Here is a 23,896-nt window from a genome sequence, read left to right as displayed (position 1 = left end):
TTCAATGATGCAATGATGCTCTTTAGGGAAGATTACTGGTTAGCCCTAGTTATTGGCCTCGCCATGATTTCTTCAGAAGAGCATAGATGACATCATGTAGCCCGTCAATGACATCCTTTTGCCTTTACTAAGCAGAGTTGACTAGAATTGACAGCCTCATTGAGAGAAAGGACCCCATTGCTCTGAAAGCCCATCTTCCAGTGTGAAAAAATGCATTTTGCAAGTATATGTACCTGGTGATTGTGGAACTCAGACCTTGGGTTTAATTTACAACTTTTATACCAATATCTACGTTGGGTATAAGAAGTCTTCACACCTCTGTTAAAATGCCAGGTTTTTATCATGTAAAAAATCCTACCAAAAAGACTCATGTCGGGACTTTTTCCCCTTTAATGCCTACCATAATCTGTACAAAGTCTGAGGGAAACAAACTGAAATAATTTAGAGGAGTAAACTAAAAATAGCTAAATTAAAATAACCTGGTTACATAAGTATGTACACCCTCTTATAATAGTGGCTGTGGTTGTGCTCAGAGTCAGCTGATCACATTTCCTCCCCCCATGTTACATAGTAGTTTGGTGCTCGGCCTCCGTCATTTAATGCGATTCTGCTCTAAGATGGTTTTCCTGACATTTTCTGGTCTGTAAACAACTGACAACACAGCAAAGGATCTCATTGTGGAACGTTGTCAGTTGGGACAAGGGGAAAAAACATTTCTCAGGCATTAGATACCATGGAAACTGTGAAGATGTCATCAAGAAGTGGCTCAAATTTGATATGTCAAAAATTAATAAAAAGACAAGAAGAAAATTGTTCCAGGAGTCTGCCAAGGGGCAGACAGCAACATTAAAGGAGCTGCAGGAATTTTGGCCAGTCCTGGCTGTGACCTACATATGACCACAATCTACTGTATTCTTCATATGTTTGGCCTGTGGGGTCAGGGGGCAAGATGGAAGCTCTTTCTTAGAAAGTAAAACATCCAAGAGAAGCTATGTTTTGCCAAAACCTCCATCACGTCTGCCAGAAGCCTGTGGGGAACGTTTTATATCTGGTGAGACAAAGGAGGAACTTTTTGGACATAATTCTAAAAGGTGCAAAGCCGAGACCTTAAAAAAGAAAATCATCCCCACAATGAGGCATGGTGGAGGCAGCAATGTACTCTGGGGCTGTTTTTCAGTAGCTGGAACTGGTGTTTTAGTAAACATTTTTTGACTGGCCAAGCTCAAGCCTAGACCTGAATCCAAGTGACAATCTATGGTGACCTGAAGAGGGCGCTGTACACATGCGATGCCCCGGCTAGCTGACAGATGTGAAGCTGCTGCAAGGAGGAGTGGGGAAAGGTTGCCAAGTCTAGATGTGCCGTGCTGATAGACCTCAACCCAAAAAGACCGAATGCTGTCAGGAATTCGCAGGGGACTTCACCAAAGTATTAATGTAGGGGTGTGCAGATTTATGCAACCACATTATTGTAGTTATTTACTTTTCTTTTTCCATCCATAAATATTTCAGTTTGCTTCTCAATGGATTTGTACAGATTAAAGGAGGAAAAAGCCGTAAAATGATTCTTCTTGGAAGGATTTTTTTTTACATGGCAGAAACCTGTTATTTTAACAAGGGTGTGTAGACTTTTTATATCCGCTGTATTCTCCCACCTGAAAAGGAATAAAGATGTGATTTTCGAGCTGCCATGGACAGTTCCAGAAATATAAAGAAACTGGCCTGCACTTCCAAGCAGAAAAAGACCAGTGTGAACAGGTGCAAGCTAAGAGAGACACTCTATATAAGCAACAATTAAAGCTGCACTCTGAAACGCTATATTGTGCAAACATTGAATATATGACATTAGAATTGCTTTACTGCTGTAGAAAACATGTTAAAAAATGAAGGTACATAGCGCACAAACTGGCCAATTCATGTGAACCCAGCAGCCAACGACAAGGCGTACCACTTTGTTGAGACCCCAAACCTAACATGATACCTCTACCGGGCTGAAAGCCTAAATTATATACAATTACAGTTGAAATCAGATGTTTCTATACACTATATAAATCATTGCTGTATTCAGTCCGACTTGTCCCCGACCACTCAATTAGAATTTTCCCTGGGTTTGCGCCGACGTCACACAGTCTTTTTTGAAATCCCGCACTGAATACAGCAATGATAACTCCTATGACTAAACGAGCAGGTATGATATAAGAACATAAGGTGCTTTTTGCAAATGATTATAACTCAGATTTTAATGCAAAAAGTGTGTTAGTGATGCACATTTCATCACTAACAACAACCTGGGGGCAGTTTACATGCTCCACCTGACATGGCAGGTTAATTTTAACTTCCTGGCTGATGTCTTGAGATGTTGCTTCAGTATTGCCACATAATCTTCTTTTCTCAAGATGCCATCTATTTTGTGAAGTGCACCAGTCCCTCCTGCAGCAAAACAACCCCACAACATGATGCTGCCACCCCCGTGTTTCACAGTTGAGATGGAGTTATTAGGCTTTTTAAGCTTCTTCTTTTTTCCTCCAAACGTAACGATGGTCATTATGCCCAAAAAGTTCAATTTTGGTTTCATCAGACCACAGGACATGTCTCCAAAAATTAAGGTCTTTGTTCCTGTGTGCAAACATTAATCTGGCTTTTTTATATTTATTTTGGAGTAATGGCTTCTTCCTGGCAGAATGGCCTTTCAGCCCATGTTGATACAGTACTCGTTTCACTGTGGATATTGACACAATCTTACCAGCTTCCGCCATCATCTTCACAAGGTCTTTTGCTTTTGTCCTTGGGTTGATGTGCACATGTCGGACCAAAGCACGTTCATCTCCGGGACACAGAACCTGTCTCCTTCCTGAGCGGTATGATGGCTGGACATTCCCATCTTGTTTGCACTTGTGTATAATTATTTGTACAGATCAACAAGGCACCTTCAGGTATCTTGAAATTGTACCCAAGGATGAGCCAGACTTGTACAAGTCCACAATTCTCTTCCTGATATCTTGGCTGATTTCTTTAGACTTTCCCATGATGCTACACAAAGAAGCAGTGTGTTTCAGGTGTGCATTAAAATACATCCACAGGTGTGTCTCTAATTAACTCAGATGTTGCCCCAAAAAAAAAAGAAGCTTCCAAACACATGACATCATCATATGGGCAGTCCAGAATTGTTTAAAGGCATAGTAATCTTAGTGTATGGAAACTTTTGACTTTGCAGTAAGTAATAAAAATGCCTTAAAACATTCTCCTGTTGAGGGAGGGCAATGGCCCTTCATGGTTGACCAAGTGAGTGTCAAATTATTATGTTGATTGCGCAATCCAACAGGGAACCAGACGGAGACAGTGCTCTGTATGGGAGGATTCAACGAATCTCCGATCCCGTTTATTTCTACTTAGCATTTTATATTGTTTTGAGTTTATCAATGGCCAATCATCTACAGCCATACTACAGGCTTGAACCAATGTTAGTGCAATTATTGCGGAAACACATATATAGTCATATTATCATCATTAGTTCGAAGCACGATGGAAATTTACAAGGTCAATCCTGGCCTAGACTAGTTAGATAACAGGAGCAGGGTGTCTGACAAAATGTTCTTGTGAGAAAAAGTTAGTGTGAGAAAGTTCCATGTAAAGCATGAGAAGAGAAGGAAAGAAGTATGTTATGCAAGGAGTGATAATAACATGATTTTGAAACAAGCAGACAAAATGGAGTTGCTATAGCATGAGTATCAATATGTCCTTTACACTCTCTCTCTCATTATTTTGGCATCTGGCTGTCAGGCAAAATGTATTTTTGTCCGAGTTTTAAAAATGAGAGATGTCCTAAATTTCCACCCCCCTGTCCATTTGTAAGACATAGGACTCACTGTAGCTTCCCCCAACCCAGGAATTTTTATGATGCCATAAAACCTCAGCCCAGAGCAAGTATACTGGTATACCCTGGATTTTTCCCTCCAATTCTATTGTTTAGCTTTACAAACGTTTAATGTCGATTTTAATAATGCACATGACGGTCACAAACACAAGGACCACATTTTTTGAATGCTCACCTTTTTCCCATTATAATAGTATATCTTGCATAACTGAGAAACGACCAGGAACTGGGGAAATGGATTCTGAGCTTCTGAGCATCATAGAGATTTCATATTTGATATCCATCTTCATGAATAGTGGCGACGGCAAACATGATGTCTCCTTCTTGGATGTAGGACCCGCCCACACCAAGATATGAAATCTGAAGGAGTTTTAGGTCTTCTGCAGCTGGGTGGGTTCACAAAACCGAGCCCCCATGTGAGGTAAACACCACGGGTGTCTCCTAAGGTTTTGGCCCTTTGCTAAAAACCAGAACGGCAATTTCCCAAGTCATTCTTCTCAGGGACGTCAGACGCATGCCCTACATGCTGCGTGGAAGAATCACATCTAATTTCCGGGGAGCCGTCCCCCCCACAGAATCTGAGACCTTCACCTTGTGAAGCAGGTTTTGCTATTACTTATCCCTTTTATTTTAATAACTGTTTATGCATATATGTAAATTGTCTCTTTTATAATATCTTGTATATCTTTTGTAAACACTGCCCACTTTCGGGAGTAAATCATTATTATTTACCAGCTTCATTCTTCTTGTCCTATGTCGAGCAAACACGTTCCTCACCCGCTAATTCACGTTACCTAACGGGTACCCGATCCACCTGTTAAGCGATCAGTGGTGGCAGTATACCAGTATTTATGTGAAATTGTGGTTTGAGGGTGGCTGGTCGGAGGTATATATACGTCCTGAAAGGAACTGGTGGTATATATACGTCCTGTCACATCACGTGAAACAATAGTCGACATAAATTAGAGCAGCTGTGCCCGTGCTCATCCGCGGTCAATACCGTGTTGGACCAGCAGGATAAGGGGGTGCCAGAGAGCTGTAAGGTCTGACCCAAAAGTGGGTGTTGTTTCCTGACACTGGCAAATAGTAAAAATGATGGTAATCCTAATTGTCCTAAAAAGAAAGGTTTATTCTGATGTCATGTCAGACACTGAGAAAAACATGGAGATGTGTCTTTATATATAGTGGATGGAAACTTCTGGTTATCATTGTATGTGGGCAGGTAGGATGAAACTATTTAAAAAAGACTTTAGGCTGAAGGGAGGAGGAGTGTCAGTCAGAAGGCTGGCTACTGGTTTCACATGAATTGGCCAATTTGTGCGCTAAGTACCTTCATTTTTTAATATGTTTTCTACAGCAGTAAAGCAACTCTAATGTTATATATTCAGTGTTCACATACTATAGTGTTTCAGAATGCAGCTTTAATCTGTTAGCCGGACACTTCCGGGAATCACAGGTACAGGTGTGCAGAGATCTTACCTGTGCAGTAGACATCGAATCTCAGCATTCCGGAGAACTTGTACACGTAGTATCCTCTGGGACAGGCCTTCACCGGGAGTTTACCAGCAACTACACTTCCACTCAGAGAGTTGCTGAGTAAAGACACCATCTTGATTCCATCTCCAATGTTTGGATGATCTTCAGCAAGAGAATATGGCTCCAGAGACCCACATCTCAGTGCCCCCACAGGTCCCACTTTCATGCTGGCTGTCAGGCTTCCTACATATCGGAACCAGCCAAAATTGTATCTGTCAGTGTTGAATCTGCCGGTGGACTCAATGGAGGACAATCTACTATCTCCATTCAGATCATTATAGACGTCACAAGGATCCGCACATTGAAAACTGTCGTTGACTTTCAGGCAGTCCTGGTCACTGGGACAAGTTTCTCCAGAACAGAGGGCCGAGGGGTTGGGAGTACAGAGGTAAATACCATTGCGGTTAAGGCAGGTTTCTGTTGGGGAACACTTGTTCAGAGTTGGGGAACTACATTCATTAATGTCCACACATATCTTCTTCCGTATATCCCAGCTGTAGCCATCAGGGCAACACCTGGATGTATCACAGAATGCCATCCTCGTGCAGTTCAGACCATTTCCAATGAAGCCAGCCTTGCAGGAGCAGATGCCGTAGACGCTCTTCTGTTCACAGTTGGCGTTACTGGGATTACAGAAGTTGCAAGATTTTGCATCTGTTCAAGGAAAATAATAGAGAATACAAAGATAAGGTTATTCGCTTTGACAATAGATGACACAATGTGTTTGTAAATTATTACAGCCTTCAAAAAAAAGTTTGACTTGTTGCAAATGGATGATGCGACTGAATGTGTTAAAGAACAAAGGAAATCCTAGAGGATCTGGGGGGAAGGAGAGTATTCGTGGTAATAAGGGGATAGATAGAGTAGACGGAGAGAGTGAGACAGCAGGGGTTAATGAGAGGGAGTAGGAGTAATAAATCTGCGAATAGTATTAAGTGTCTGCTAACTAATGTAAGAACTGGAGACTCTTATGTCGGTCACGGAATACGATGTGGTGGGTATTACGGAAACCTGGCTGGATGAAAACCACGACTGGGTGACCAACATGGAGGGATACACTACATTTAGAAAGGACAGGAAAGACAAAAAAGGTGGAGGGGTGTGTATTCATCCAACTTAAGACCTCAGTGATGACATTGGGGGGCGCTGTAACAATGTAGAGTCAGTCTGGGATAATGTAAATGGGGATGGCCATAATGGAAAGCTGCTGATTGGAGTTTGTTACAAGTCTCCTATTATAACTGATCAGGTAGAGGTACAGGTCCAGGAGCATTTGGGAAGCAGTGACCATAATATGGAAAGTTTCAATTGTAATATGGGGTCAGCGGGGATCTGTACTGGGAGCAGTGGGGACTGCAGGGATCTGTACTGGGAGCAGTGGGAACCGCAGGGATCTGTGCTGGGAGCAGTGGAGACCACAGGGATCTGTACTGGGAGCAGTGGAGACCGCAGGGATCTGTACTGGGAGCAGTGGAGACCGCAGGGATCTGTGCTGGGAGCAGTGGAGACCACAGGGATCTGTACTGGGAGCAGTGGAGACCGCAGGGATCTGTACTGGGAGCAGTGGGGACTGCAGGGATCTGTACTGGGAGCAGTGGGGGCCGCAGGGATCTGTACTGGGAGCAGTGGAGACCGCAGGGATCTGTACTGGGAGCAGTGGAGACCGCAGGGATCTGTACTGGGAGCAGTGGGGACCACAGGGATCTGTACTGGGAGCAGTGGGGACCACAGGGATCTGTACTGGGAGCAGTGGGGACCGCAGGGATCTGTACCGGGAGCAGTGGGGGCCGCAGGGATCTGTACTGGGAGCAGTGGAGACCGCAGGGATCTGTACTGGGGGCAGTGGGGACCGCAGGGATCTGTACTGGGGGCAGTGGGGACCGCAGGGATCTGTACCGGGAGCAGTGGGGACCGCAGGGATCTGTACTGGGAGCAGTGGGGGCCGCAGGGATCTGTACTGGGAGAAATGGGGACCGCAGGGATCTGTACTGGATCTGTACATTACACGGGATGGAGGCCTCTCCTCTTTTACACGGGATGGAGGCCTCTCCTCTATTACATGGGATGGAGGCCTCTCCTATATTACACCGGATGGAGGTCTCTCCTATATTACATGGGATGGAGGCTTCTCCTATATTACACAGGATGGTGGTCTCTCCTCTATTACATGGGATGGAGGCCTCTCCTACATTACACGGGATGGAGGTCTCTCCTCTTTTACACGGGATGGAGGCCTCTCCTCTTTTACACAGGATGGAGGCCTCTCCTCTTTTATACGGGATGGAGGCCTCTCCTATATTACACGGGATGGAGGCCTCTCCTATATTACACAGGATGGTGGTCTCTCCTCTATTACATGGGATGGAGGCCTCTCCTACATTACACGGGATGGAGGCCTCTCCTATATTACACGGGATGGAGGCTTCTCCTATATTACACAAGATGGTGGTCTCTCCTCTATTACATGGGATGGAGGCCTCTCCTACATTACACGGGATGGAGGTCTCTCCTCTTTTATACGGGATGGAGGCCTCTCCTATATTACACGGGATGGAGGCCTCTCCTATATTACATGGGATGGAGGCCTCTCCTATATTACACAGGATGGTGGTCTCTCCTCTATTACATGGGATGGAGGCCTCTCCTACATTACACGGGATGGAGGTCTCTCCTCTATTACACGGGATGGAGGCCTCTCCTATATTACACCGGATGGAGGTCTCTCCTATATTACATGGGATGGATGCTTCTCCTATATTACACGGGATGGAGGCTTCTCCTATATTACACGGGATGGAGGCCTCTCCTATATCACATGGGATGGAGGCCTCTCCTATATTACACGGGATGGAGGCCTCTCCTCTATTACACGGGATGAGGGCCTATCCTATATTACATGGGATGGAGGCCTCTCCTCTATTACATGGGATGGAGGCCTCTCCTATATTACACAGGATGGAGGCCTCTCCTATATTACATGGGATGAAGGCCTCTCCTATATTACATGGGATGGAAGCCTCTCCTATATTACACGGGATGGAGGCCTCTCCTATATTACACGGGATGGAGACCTCTTCTATATTACACAGGATGGAGGCTTCTCCTATATTACAAGGGATGGAGGCCTCTCGTATATTGCACGGGATGGAGGCCTCTCCTATATTACACGGGATGGAGGCCTCTCCTATATTACACAGGATGGAGGCTTCTCCTATATTACACGGGATGGAGGCCTCTCCTATATTACACGGGATGGAGGCCTCTCCTATATTACACGGGATGGAGGCCTCTCCTATAGTACACAGGATGGAGGCCTCTCCTATATTACACAGGATGGAGGTCTCTCCTCTATTACATGGGATGGAGGCCTCTCCTATATTACATGGGATGGAGGCTTCTCCTATATTACACGGGATGGAGGCCTCTCCTATATTACATGGGATGGAGGCCTCTCCTATATTACACGGGATGGAGGCCTCTCCTATATTACACGGGATGGAGGCCTCTCCTCTATTACACGGGATGAGGGCCTATCCTATATTACATGGGATGGAGGCCTCTCCTCTATTACATGGGATGGAGGCCTCTCCTATATTACACGGGATGGAGGCCTCTCCTATATTACATGGGATGAAGGCCTCTCCTATATTACATGGGATGGAAGTCTCTCCTATATTACACGGGATGGAGGCCTCTCCTATATTACACAAGGTGGAGGCCTCTCCTTTATTACACGGGATAGAGGCCTCTCCTATATTGCCCGGGATGGAGGCCTCTTTTATATTACACGGGATGGAGGCCTCTCCTATATTACACAGGATGGAGGCTTCTCCTATATTACAAGGGATTGAGGCCTCTCGTATATTGCACGGGATGGAGGCCTCTCCTATATTACACGGGATGGAGGCCTCTCCTATATTACACAGGATAGAGGCTTCTCCTATATTACACAGGATGGAGGCCTCTCCTATATTACATGGGATGGAGGCCTCTCCTATATTACACAGGATGGAGGCCTCTCCTATATTACACGGGACGGAGGCCTCTCCTATATTACACAGGATGGAAGCCTCTCCTACATTACACAGGATGGAGGCCTCTCCTATATTACACAGGATGGAGGCCTCTCCTATATTACACAGGATGGAGGCCTCTCCTATATTACACGGGATGGAGGCCTCTCCTACATTACACAGGATGGATGCCTCTCCTCAATTACACAGGATGGAGGCCTCTCTTATATTACACAGGATGGAGGCCTCTCCTACATTACACGGGATGGAGGTCTCAGAGTGGATCTCATTTACATGTATAATATATGTGGGGTCAGTACAGAGGACGGCACAGGACTTATTCCTTCTATAGTCCATACTAAGGACCAGGGGGCTCATTACAGGGGGAAGAAAGGCGATTCCTGCAGATAAACAGGAAAAGATTCTTTACAGTCAGAGCAGTCAGACTGCGGAATGCTGACCACAAGAGGGAGTGATGGCCGACACTATAAGGAGGAAGGTTGAACTTGATGGACCGAGGTCTTTATTCAACATATGTAATTCTGTAATTGTGTTCCAAAATAATGGAAAACATTAACTGTATAGGAGGTAAACTGGGAATGACATTTCTGATATTCCTGCCCTCTGTGGTCGGCACATACACGATGCAAGACGTTCTGGAGAAACTCAAGACTGGAGACTCTGAAGGGAAACAAGAAGAGACGTTCTGGAGAAACTCAAGACTCGCCAATTTTGAGAAGCTCATAGTGGGACATACTGAAATAATGCAAGTGGAGGAATCTACAGAAACAAGAGATTTGACCTTCTGGAGAAAGACAAGATGAAATATTCTAAAGTAGGACAACATTGGAGAATCTGCATAAAAATTAGATATCCTGGAGAAAGACAAGGTAGGTCCATCTAAAGAGATGCTACAAGAGATTCTGGAGAAACATAAGACTCTGTTATCTCGAGAAATGCATGGCCGGGCACGCTGGAGAAGCAAAGAGCAGAACAACACAAGATCTACTCTTATGAAGAAACAAAAGATGTGACATTTTTTAAATAAAAATCTAAAGACGAGATATTCTGGAAAAGACAAGATGGGACATTCCAACGAAACATGAAACTGAAGATTCTTGAGAAACACTGAACAAGACATTTTTTAGAAACACAAAACTGGATATTCTTGAGAAGAAAAACATGGGACATTCTTAAAGAACACAAAATGTGAGAATTTACAGAAACCCACGACAAGATATTATAGGGAAACCAAAGTAAAACATTACAGAAGAAAATGAGATTGAGGATAGTCGAAAAATAAAGACAAGACATTGTTTAGGGAACATGCATGAAAACACCCAAGACCAGACATTCTGATGAAACACAAAATGGGACATATTGGTAATTCACGATAGGGCGTTCTGGAAAAATACAAAAAAGAACAATCTACCCGGTATAGGAGATTCTGGAGAGACACAAAATGGAAGATTCTGGATAAAAAAAGAGGTGACATTCTGGTGAAACACAAAACAGGACATTCTGAAGAAACAAAAGTCTAGATATCATACAGAAATACAAGATGGGACATTCTGCTGATGAATAACATGGTGCATTCATGAGAATCACTGGACAGGAGACCCTGTAGAAGCAGAAAATGACAAATTCTGAAGGAATATGGGAAATTTTGCAACAAAAAAACCCCAAGATGAAACATTCTAAAGTCACAGGAGAAGGGCGATCCTGGGGAAACATCAGGTGGGACATTCTGGGGAAGATGACATGGAAATCTTAGAAGAATAGAATATAGGGGATTCTGGTCAAACCAACGAGTAGGAATTCAGGAGAAACACAGTAATGTACAAGAATGGAAATTATGGAGCAACACAGTGCTAGACATTCTGAAGAAAAGCAAGGTGGGATATTTGACAGCAATGTAAGAAGGAAGATATTGATGAAACACAAGATGTAACATTCTGGAAAAACACATAATGGGACATTTTAAAAAAAAGTTCAAGACGAGCCACTCTGTAAGACATATACTGTCACAATACTGGACACTTTGCAAAAACATAGAATAATATATTTTAAAGAATGGAAGATTCTGGAAACACCTAATGGTTTGAAAAAGCAGGGGGCTGGAAATTTTAGAAAAACTCCAAACAATATTATTCTGGAGAAACACCAGACTGGATATTCCCAAAATCGGACAATCTTGAGAAGCACAAAATGGGACATTCTAAAGGAGCACGAAGGATGAACCTAAAATGAGACATTGGGAGATGAGAGCTATCGATCTGGTGATGCCTCTGCTCCTCCAACGAGGATGTCGCCTACATTAATCACATGATCGTTTGAAGCCAATCACGGCAAATAAAAGTTCTTTCATTTCTTTACTACAATTCCTGCTGTTCAGTAACTTTTTTAGAATCCCAGACAACTTCTATAATCCTCATTATAACACAAGGAACAATCAATGTGCGTCAAATGGAAAAAGTGTATGAGATAACATTGAGAACTGGCCAGATAACCGGCTGCACCCCGGAGAAATGCCGAAAGAGGTGGAAGATCAGATACTTACTTGATGTGAGCGCTGAAAAAAAGGAAACAGAGAAGAATTAGTTACTGCAAATCCACAACACAAAGATAGTTAGCATTAATCAATATAAGGGGTGTGGTCTCATGTCTGATGTCATTATATCAGTGATGTCATCACCAGGGGGCGGGGCTGACAACCCCTCACACATGTATACAGGCTGGTTGTCAGCAGTGATAGATGAGGAGCTGGTGCTGTAGTATAAGGGGTGTGGTCTCAGGTCTGATGTCATTATATCAGTGATGTCATCACCAGGGGGCGGGGCTGACAACCCCTCACACATGTATACAGGCTGGTTGTCAGAAGCAATAATTACTATTGTGTAGGGTATGGATATCATGGGTGCACACTGTACAGTGTTGAGTGGTTACTTATGGATTTTGGTTGATGAGAAGGGCCGGGTGTTTTTGTGATCTGGATAATCTCTGCCGGATACTTATGTTCTGGAGGTTTTTGAGTTGGAGGACAATTTTTTCTATGACTTACTTTGTCCTTGACATAGACTTGAGCAGATGGTGAGAACCAGAACCCCCAGCAGAACGTTCATCATCCCCATCGTTTTCTAGAAGGAAACAAGATTGTTATTCCACAGTAGAGTCGAGCAGAGGAGATTCCTGCAGATTTGGAGGTAGGTGGCGCTATTTGGCGGAGATGTCCTGACTTTCACTCTGTGTCTGTGACGTCTGATCTCCTTCCCCTGCAGGCTCACTGCCTGTGTTACTGAGGAACCCATTGCTCAGTAGTTCCTGCTCCTCCTCTAGGAGAAGGGCCGGCATCTTTCTGTGCTCTCTACATACCAGCATTCATTTAATTAAATCATTCTTCACTTTTCTGGAAGTTTAATTTTCCCCAGGATTCAAACACCCAACCTCTTGCATGCCAGTCATCTGTAGTAATGAGCCACAGGCTGCAATGTCAGGGATGGCATTCTTCATTTCAGGGACAGTGTACTGGTACACGAAGCTACATCTCTATACACCAGTGCATTTCCCTGTCCCTGTAATCTAGGGGTAAAATAAAAGTAGATTCCTTCCAATACAATTAATTCAAAAATATTGTGAAACATTTACAACAATGACATTTTTAATGCACTTTTTTTTAAGCTAAATTTCACAAATCAGCAAATAGCAGACATATCTGATGTCCCTGTAATTGTAACAACCTGCATAACACAGTGATCAGATTATATACGGTGATCGGTAAATGGCATGAAAAAAATGGTATGATTGTTTTTTTTTCTCTTTTAAAGCCATTAAAAAGTGTAATAAACATGTAACGCTGAGGCCGTGTTCACACAAACCATAAATGCGGCATTTTTTCAGCTGATTTTTATCTGCATGTTTTCTGCTGGTGTCCGCACCACACAACACAATAACAAACTTCTCTGGTTATTACATTTTTGCTGCATTTTACTTTCTCCCTTACTTGATGCATTTTTGTTGCAGATGTGAAGCCGCGTTTTTTATGTGTTTTCTTATATACAGAAAAGCTTTGATTCATGCGTTTTTTTGAGGCTCCACATAGAAGTTTATAGAGAAAAAAATCGCATTCACTTTGCTTGGACAGTTAAACAAAGCAGAATTTTTGTGCAAAAAGACGTGCTTGGCAAGATGCCATTTAAAAAAATACAGCTCGTCTAAATAAAAAAAACAATGGACAGGCTCAGCTATGATCAGAAATTCTATTACCACCAAGCACAAGCAGTCTATAAGAGATTCAAGACTGTTTCCAATGACCTTGCGTTCCTTACTTTAACAGATCTAAATATTATCAAGAAGATTCATACTCATGGAATGGTCAAGAACTTTCAATGAAACAGTAGAAAGAAGAAAACTAATGATAGAATCCTAGGAATGGTCATTCAAAATGTGCCAGAGAACCACAAGCAACATCCAGATGGTGAGATATGGAGTACTGCTTCAACCTACATCATAATCCAAGCAAAACATGGCTGTGGGAGTGAAGCCAAAGGAACCCTCCAAAACTTTAAAAAGATCAACTGAAAGTCCCCCCTACCAACAGTAACACATGGCAGAACAGCCAAAAGGGAACAGTGCCCCTTGCCCACAGTGACACGTGAAGGAGGAACCTATAGAGAAGTGCTGCCTACCAACAAGGACCCATGGAGGAGGAACCTATAGAGAAAAATGCCTCTACCAACAAGGGCACATAGAGGAGGAAACAAGAGAGGAGAGGAGAAAGTGCCTCCTGCCTACAGTGACACATGGAGGAAGAACCTATACAGAAAAGTGCCCCCTACTAACAATGATACATGGAGGAGGAACCTATAGAGAAAAATGCCTTCTATCAACAAGGGCACATGGAGGAGGAACCTATAGAGAAAAATGCCTTCTATCAACAAGGACACATAGAGGAGGAACCTATAGAGAAAAGTGCCAAGGCCACATAGAGGAGGAACCTATAGAGAAAATTGCCTCAACCAACAAGGGCACATGGAGGAGGAACCTATAGAGAAAAGTGCCTCCTATCAACAAGGACACACTGAGGAGGAACCTATAGAGAAAAGTGCCCCCTACCAACAAGGACACATGGAGGAGGAACATATAGAGAAAAGTGCCTCTACCAACAAGGGCACATGGAGGAGGAACCTATAGAGAAAAGTGCCTCAAACAACAAGGGCACATGGAGGAGGAACCTATAGAGAAAAGTGCCTCTACCAACAAGGGCACATGGAGGAGGAACCTATAGAGAAAAGTGTCTCCTATCAACAAGGACACACAGAGGAGGAACATATAGAGAAAAGTTCAAAGGACACATGGAGGAGGAACCTATGGAGAAAAGTGCCTCTACCAACAAGGGCACATGGAGGAGGAACCTATAGTGAAAAATGCCCCCTACCAACAAGGTCACATGGAGGAGGAACCTATAGCGAAAAATGCCCCCTACCAGCAAGGAAACACGAAGGAGGAACCTATAGAGAAAAATGCCCCCTACGAACAAGAACACATGGAGGAACCTATAGAGAAAAATGCCTCCTACCAACAAGGGCACATGGAGGAAGAACCTGTAGAGAGAAGTGCCCCTTATATATAGTAGCAATTGTCAGAGATCTGTCAGTTTACAGAGCTGTTTTTCTGCTGCTGGGAGGGAAAGCTTTGCACGGTACAGGAAGATAGAAATCTGATGATTTTAAGAGCATTTTACAGAATAATCTGCTCCATAATGTAAGAAAACTGCAAAATGATGAAGACTCAAAGCCACACTGGCCAACAATGAGTCCATGAGTGAATCCGACCAGTGGGCACGTCCCGGTGATGGTTACTAGTGGGCACGTCCCGGTGATGGTTGAGCTTCTCTCCTGATCTTTCCTTGGATTTTCTGTCAGATATTTTTGCTCTTCTCTTTAGTTGTAATAACCAGAGATATCTCATGAAGATCATCAATATTATAAAGCGACAGTCTGTTCTAATAATATATGACTACTATCCTCATAATGTCGAATGTAGAGAATCCCAGAAGTCATCTAAGCTGTGGGATGACACAAAACTCAATGTCTCAGATCCGTCAGCCCCACACTGAGGGGATATCTCGCATGAGGAGGACCACGAGGTGGAAAGAACCCACCAATGTTTGATGCATCTCCCTCACACGTAACATAAAAGTGGCACAATATGACTAGTGGTTCTGTAGTCTGGGAACATCCAGCCCTGCAGGGTTGGGCACCAGTTATCATGCTGAAGGACCTTTGATACCTTTGTGTACCTCCATGGCTCCATTCCTTAGTCAATGTCTATAGAGCTGCTCCTATCATACTGTACATGTTTCCTGTACAGCAGCTGCCTGGCATTGAGTGCTCACATGTCTCGCTCCTCACTCCACTGACTTCTATGTGAGGTATAGGGGTACAGGTCATTACTGGGGTGCATGGATACATGAAGCATTTCACAGGGGTTTAGGTCATTACTGGGGTGCATTGATACGTCCATTATTTCACAGGTTGGGGATAGGGACATCTGCTGAGTGATTTACCGACTGAGAGGAACGTGTCCGATCTTTGTGTCATGGAGGAAACATCGTAATCAGAAAGCAGAGTTTATATAAGAACATTCCTCTCCGCATAGAGCTGCGGAAAGAGATTGTAGAAAAGTAGAAGATCACAAATATCTGTGCGCTCGACCAAACAGGTTCCCCGGCCTGCAGCGAGATATCACCCGAGGGAGCCAACAACCTGCTCAGATCTGCGCAGACATTGCTCACAATCCCGGGAGTTTATACAAAGCGTCTGGCCATCAATCTCCGCACATTTTATCAAACCTATCAGTGATGAGAGATTGTTCTGAAATTTTTATTCTCTAGCTTCGCCAAATTTGACTGGAAAATTCTATTCACAAATAATCAGTTTGCCACAAATCCCATGAACTGTAAAACGTCTGATTGCACTGAAAAGAGGTGAAACACTCTGAAGGCTACTAGGACTGAGATGAGCCCCTTTCAAGCTCTGTCTTTAACCCAAACACGACCTTAGAAATGTCACAGTGACTTCAGCAGATCTGTCTATGGCTGGACGGATGGTAACTGGTTAATAACACACTGCGCTCCATAAAGATCCGTACAGTGAGAGGCGCACACCGTGTGAGGCCGTCATAGAGTTCACTGACGATATTATCTGCAACAATTGCCATATTCATAGAAAGAAATGAACAAAAAAATGTTAGGTTAACGCAAGATCTCCAGCCCAGGACCTGGATCGGTGGTGATCATCAAATTAGACTAACCAAACAGGAGTGCAAAAGCGTAGTACTGCGATGTGGCACGCACACTTTGTCAGGCACTCATAGAGTTAATAATGCTTTTTTTAACAATATTAATAACGTTTATATGCAAATGCAAAAAAATAAATTATAGCCACAGCAGCATAACCGCGCAGATCACAAAAGGGGCAGCAGCTGCCACCTCTGTGTCCGTCCCTGGGCCGGTCTCTCCGATTAGATCTGCTCTCCTATATTTCTCTTTATTAATTGCATTGTTTTCTTTATTTTCTTCCTCCCGCACTAATCGTCTTCCCTGTTGTGCTGTCACACACTATCCGTACAGTTTATTCACTGCTGTGCTGTCACACACTATCTGTACAGTTTATCACTGCTGTGCTGTCACACACTATCCGTACAGTTTATTCACTGCTGTGCTGTCACACACTATCTGTACAGTTTATTCTCTGCTGTGCTGTCACACACTATCTGTACAGTTTATTCACTGCTGCGCTGTCACACACTATCCGTACAGTTTATTCTCTGCTGTGCTGTCACACACTATCTGTACAGGTTATCACTGCTGGGCTGTCACACACTATCCGTACAGTTTATTCACTGCTGTGCTGTCACACACTATCTGTACAGTTTATTCTCTGCTGTGCTGTCACACACTATCCGTACAGTTTATTAACTGCTGTGCTGTCACACACTATCTGTACAGTTTATCACTGCTGTGCTGTCACACACTATCCGTACAGTTTATCACTGCTGTGCTGTCACACACTATCCGTACAGTTTATCACTGCTGTGCTGTCACACACTATCCGTACAGTTTATCACTGCTGTGCTGTCACACACTATCTGTACAGTTTATTCACTGATGTGCTGTCACACACTATCTGTACAGTTTATCACTGCTGTGCTGTCACACACTATCTGTACAGTTTATTCTCTGCTGTGCTGTCACACACTATCTGTACAGTTTATCACTGCTGTGCTGTCACACACTATCTGTACAGTTCATTCACTGCTGTTCTGTCACACACTATCTGCACAGTGTATCACTGCTGTGCTGTCACACACTATCTGTACAGGTTATCACTGCTGTGCTGTCACACACTATCTCTACAGTTTATTCACTGCTGTGCTGTCACACACTCTCTGTACAGTTTATCACTGCTGAGCTGTCACACACTATCTGTACAGTTTATCACTGCTGTGCTGTCACACACTATCTGTACAGTTTATCACTGTTGTGCTGTCACACACTATCTGTACAGTTTATCACTGCTGTGCTGTCACACACTATCTGTACGGGTTATCAATGCTGTGCTGTCACACACTATCTGCACAGGTTATCACTGTTGTGCTGTCACACACTATCTGTACAGTTTATCACTGCTGTGCTGTCACACACTATCTGTACAGTTTATCACTGCTGTGCTGTCACACACTATCTGTACGGGTTATCAATGCTGTACTGTCACACACTATCTGTACAGGTTATCACTGCTGTGCTGTCACACACTATCTGTACAGTTTATCACTGCTGTGCTGTCACACACTATCTGTACAGTTTATCACTGCTGTGCTGTCACACACTATCTGTACGGGTTATCAATGCTGTGCTGTCACACACTATCTGCACAGGTTATCACTGTTGTGCTGTCACACACTATCTGTACAGTTTATCACTGCTGTGCTGTCACACACTATCTGTACAGTTTATCACTGCTGTGCTGTCACACACTATCTGTACAGTTTATCACTGCTGTGCTGTCACACACTATCTGTACGGGTTATCAATGCTGTGCTGTCACACACTATCTGTACAGGTTATCACTGTTGTGCTGTCACACACTATCTGTACAGTTTATCACTGCTGTGCTGTCACACACTATCTGTACAGTTTATCACTGCTGTGCTGTCACACACTATGTGTACAGGTTACCACTGCTGTGCTGTCACACACTATCTGTACAATTTATCACTGCTGTGCTGTCACACACTATCTGTACAGTTTATCACTGCTGTGCTGTCACACACTATCTGTACAGTTTATCACTGCTGTGCTGTCACACACTATCTGTACAGTTTATTCTCTGCTGTCACACACTATCTGTACAGTTTATCACTGCTGTGCTGTCACACAATATCTGTACAGTTTCATCATTGCTGTGCTGACACACACCATCTGTACAGTTTATCACTGCTGTGCTGTCACACACTATCTGTACAGTTTATTCACTGCTGTTCTGTCACACACTATCTGTACAGTTTATCACTGCTGTGCTGTCACACACTATCTGTACAGTTTCATCATTGCTGTGCTGTCACACACTATCTGTACAGTTTATCACTGCTGTGCTGTCACACACTATCTGTACAGTTTATTCACTGCTGTTCTGTCACACACTATCTGTACATTTTATCACTGCTGTGCTGTCACACACTATCTGTACAGTTTATTCTCTGCTGTGCTGTCACACATTATCTGTACAGTGTATCACTGCTGTGCTGTCACACACTATCTGTACAGTTTATTCACTGCTGTGCTGTCACACACTATCTGTACAGTCTATCACTGCTGTACTGTCACACACTATCTGTACAGTTTATTCACTGCTGTGCTGTCACACACTATCTGTACAGGTTATCACTGCTGTGCTGTCACACACTATCTGTACAGTTTATCACTGCTGTGCTGTCACACACTATCTGTACAGTTTATCACTGCTGTGCTGTCACACACTATCTGTACAGTTTATCACTGCTGTGCTGTCACACACTATCTGTACGGGTTATCAATGCTGTGCTGTCACACACTATCTGTACAGGTTATCACTGTTGTGCTGTCACACACTATCTGTACAGTTTATCACTGCTGTGCTGTCACACACTATCTTTACAGTTTATCACTGCTGTGCTGTCACACACTATCTGTACAGTTTCATCATTGCTGTGCTGTCAAACACTATCTGTACAGTCTATCACTGCTGTACTGTCACACACTATCTGTACAGTTTATTCACTGCTGTGCTGTCACACACTATCTGTACAGGTTATCACTGCTGTGCTGTCACACACTATCTGTACAGTTTATCACCGCTGTGCTGTCACACACTATCTGTACAGTTTATCACTGCTGTGCTGTCACACACTATCTGTACAGTTTATCACTGCTGTGCTGTCACACACTATCTGTACGGGTTATCAATGCTGTGCTGTCACACACTATCTGTACAGGTTATCACTGTTGTGCTGTCACACACTATCTGTACAGTTTATCACTGCTGTGCTGTCACACACTATCTGTACAGTTTATCACTGCTGTGCTGTCACACACTATCTGTACAGTTTCATCATTGCTGTGCTGTCAAACACTATCTGTACAGTCTATCACTGCTGTACTGTCACACACTATCTGTACAGTTTATTCACTGCTGTGCTGTCACACACTATCTGTACAGGTTATCACTGCTGTGCTGTCACACACTATCTGTACGGGTTATCAATGCTGTGCTGTCACACACTATCTGTACAGGTTATCACTGTTGTGCTGTCACACACTATCTGTACAGTTTATCACTGCTGTGCTGTCACACACTATCTGTACAGTTTATCACTGCTGTGCTGTCACACACTATCTGTACAGTTTCATCATTGCTGTGCTGTCAAACACTATCTGTACAGTCTATCACTGCTGTACTGTCACACACTATCTGTACAGTTTATTCACTGCTGTGCTGTCACACACTATCTGTACAGGTTATCACTGCTGTGCTGTCACACACTATCTGTACGGGTTATCAATGCTGTGCTGTCACACACTATCTGTACAGGTTATCACTGTTGCGCTGTCACACACTTTCTGTACAGTTTATCACTGCTGTGCTGTCACACACTATCTGTACAGTTTATCACTGCTGTGCTGTCACACACTATCTGTACAGTTTCATCATTGCTGTGCTGTCAAACACTATTTGTACAGTCTATCACTGCTGTACTGTCACACACTATCTGTACAGTTTATTCACTGCTGTGCTGTCACACACTATCTGTACAGGTTATCACTGCTGTGCTGTCACACACTATCTGTACAGTTTATCACTGCTGTGCTGTCACACACTATCTGTACAGTTTATTCTCTGCTGTGCTGTCACTCACTATCTGTACAGTTTATCACTGCTATGCTGTCACACACTATCTGTACAGTTTATTCTCTGCTGTGCTGTCACACACTATCTGTACATTTTATCACTGCTGTGCTGTCACACACTATCTGTACAGTTTATCACTGCTGTGCTGTCACACACTATCTGTACAGTTTATTCTCTGCTGTGCTGTCACACACTATCTGTACAGTTTATCACTGCTGTGCTGTCACACACTATCTGTACAGTTTATTCACTGCTGTTCTGTCACACACTATCTGTACAGTTTATTCACTGCTGTTCTGTCACACACTATCTGTACAGTTTATCACTGCTGTGCTGTCACACACTATCTGTACAGTTTATCACTGCTGTGCTGTCACACACTATCTCTACAGTTTATTCTCTGCTGTCACACACTATCTCTACAGTTTATTCTCTGCTGTCACACACTATCTCTACAGTTTAATCTCAACTAAATTGGTAAGAAAATAAGCAACAACAAAGTCACGCATAACTATAGATAGTGACAAAACCAAATTAGTAAAAACCATCTTAATAATATAATCAATCAGTATAAGACCTGATGGAGCTAGAATCTCCATACATAGGATCCAATAAGCTTCGCCAGTCCACAAGAGAGCGAGCCACCTTCATGTCCTACCTTCGTGTACTCCTCAGATGCCCCCGATCTTGTGTCACTGCTCAGGTCTCAGCCAGTATTTATACCCTATTAGTAATTATCTGGAGCCATGCCCCTGACCAGCACTGATGTCACTTGAAGAGTTATGTCGCCTGGTGACTTTTAAGACCTGGAGGAATAATACGTCAATGATTGTTGACTTCAAGCTTCTTGGGCAGTTACTCTGTACCTTGCGGACAAAGTTCTGTCAAAAACCTTCCTGACATAGAGCCCATCCTTGTGTTACTAAACAAAACCAGTTCATATTCAACCTGGAATGTTCTCTGTATCATGATCTAGAAATGTTTGTGTCCTTGGATCAGGACTTTACGGGTTCTTAAAGAAGCTATCCTCTACGCTCAAAAATGCAAATTGAAAAACAGGTGTGGCAATAAGATCAATTCGATAAAAAATACATTTTATGAAAGTCACAGATTCAATAAATTTTGAATAAAATGTCACAGATGAAAAACATTTGGAAACACAGACTAAACAGACAGGGCAACCTGGAGTAACATCAATCAAGAGCAGAGTGTCCATTGGACAATACCAGACTGGGGCACCAGGAGGGGTGAAAAGGTCTCCTAAAAACACTAATAGAAGCAACCTGTCGGGAAAAATACAACATTTCCTACAGTACACGAAAACCACAGTACCACTATAAGACCACAGTAAAGAGTGCAGTAGACTCCTGTATAGGTAATCCCACCAACCACCCTCAGGGCTCCATGTGCCCACCGCTCCCAACTAGTGATGAGAGAGCATGGTCGCTACTGCTCGGTGCTCGCCCATCTTACTGCTCGAGATGCTTGGCGCTCGCCGAGTATTTCCGGGTTGCTCGGCGGGAGCTCGGGTCCCCGTCCTTCATGTTTTGCGCTCTTTACAGAGCCCATGAACATGCAGGGATTGCCCGCCACTCATTGTAATACTGTAGCCATGTTGGTTGTGGCATTACAGTGATTGGCTGGACGCACAGTGTCATCAGGTCTATATCAGACCGGGCGCCGCCATGCTCGTCACAGACACTCCGGAATAAGACAGTGTAGGGAGAGCTGCTGCTGAGCTAGGGAGAGATAGATACCAGCAGGTGTAGTTCTATAGAAACTTAAAACTTAACGTTTAATACCATTAGATAAAATATATGCCAAATGCAAGGACCTAAAAACACACAGTTTGACTGCCTGTGGTATATAATAACCAAGAGAACTTCCATATATTGTTACTTCCAGAGATATAGATATATGTCATATAAGCATATTGCATCTCTAACACAAACCAAGGAAGGAATGGCAAATAGGAAAGAAGATAATGAAGCCCACAGTACACTATATCAACTTATTGTACCCCAATATGTGGGAACATGAAGGCATTCACCCTGAGATATGGGAACATGAAAACACTCGCCCCATCAATGGTGACCATTTAACTCTGCTATATAGAAATGGAACATCCTCACCAATTTTGATGACTGTCCATGCTCTCGGATCTCAGAGGGGGCTCCATATGGTGGTGGTGAACCGAGATTCATAAGGTCACCAACCAAATACCGCTCCCCAGATGCCGCTCCCGACGCGTTTCTTAGCCTTAGCTATTCATCAGGGGAAAGAAAAAAGAGGACATGCGGTATGCACGCTGCCCAAAGTCGCGCAGCTCATTCACCAGACAGCGCTACTTCATGCTCTATTAGATCCTCTTTTGAATCCTAATCGCGCTCTGTTCATAATCGTGTCACTTCCGGTTCCGGTCACCTGACATCCGGTATGTGGAACGCAGATGCCGGCCGTGACACGCAGACGTCACTTCCGGTATGCGCGTCATAGACAAGGGAAAATCGCACATAACGGAGCGATAGCTAGGGGACACGCAGGATCACCAGCCGGCATCCTGCTTTGGATGTCACCATAAAAGGAGTCTCATCCATGAATATCCCAAGCCATGGAAAGTGTCCAGAACATATAATAACTGGCACTTATCCTGGCAACATACCATATGTACCGCGGTATATATAAAACACGCGTTCATTTTACCCCAGTGGTTAGAAAGCTGGAAATGCTTCATAGGTCCAGAATCGCACAGTGAAGCTACGGCCCAGCCCCAGGAGCGCACTTTAAACCCAAAATAGTGATGAAAGAAAAATGACAAAAACAGAAACAAAAAATATATATAAAATAGAAAGGAGAGGGGTATGAAGGGATATGAGGGAACAAAGGGAAGAATGGAGAGGGACCGCACCTCATAGAGTTGGAGAGTTAGAGGAATGTATGTAGGGAACCAGGGGACCTATAAACATCCCTATTCAGCACCTGAAGTAATATCCCTACCTGACAGTGGAGGTTGGCACCCTATAAACCTG

The 23,896-nt window shown here is 43.7% G+C and overlaps 1 protein-coding gene across 1 annotated transcript; it reads right to left on the bottom strand.

The window, feature by feature from the left end:
• Positions 1–367: 367 nt before the first annotated feature.
• Positions 368–12,551, bottom strand: LOC141243807 (uromodulin-like). Its single transcript, XM_073668953.1, has 4 exons — positions 12,482–12,551; positions 11,981–11,992; positions 5,351–6,061; positions 368–417 (listed from the first exon to the last, which is right to left on the bottom strand). The coding sequence occupies exons 1-4, from the start codon at positions 12,549–12,551 to the stop codon at positions 368–370; spliced, it is 843 nt and encodes a 280-aa protein (XP_073525054.1).
• Between the last annotated feature and the right edge of the window lie 11,345 nt (positions 12,552–23,896).

Source organism: Phyllobates terribilis, unplaced genomic scaffold, assembly GCF_046119375.1.
Source record: "Phyllobates terribilis strain yellow unplaced genomic scaffold, ASM4611937v1 Scaffold_2__4_contigs__length_985480577, whole genome shotgun sequence".
In the NCBI taxonomy this organism is placed as follows: Eukaryota; Metazoa; Chordata; class Amphibia; order Anura; family Dendrobatidae; genus Phyllobates; species Phyllobates terribilis.
The sequence above is the reverse complement of the archived record's forward strand: the minus strand, read 5'-3'. Positions and strand labels throughout refer to the sequence as shown.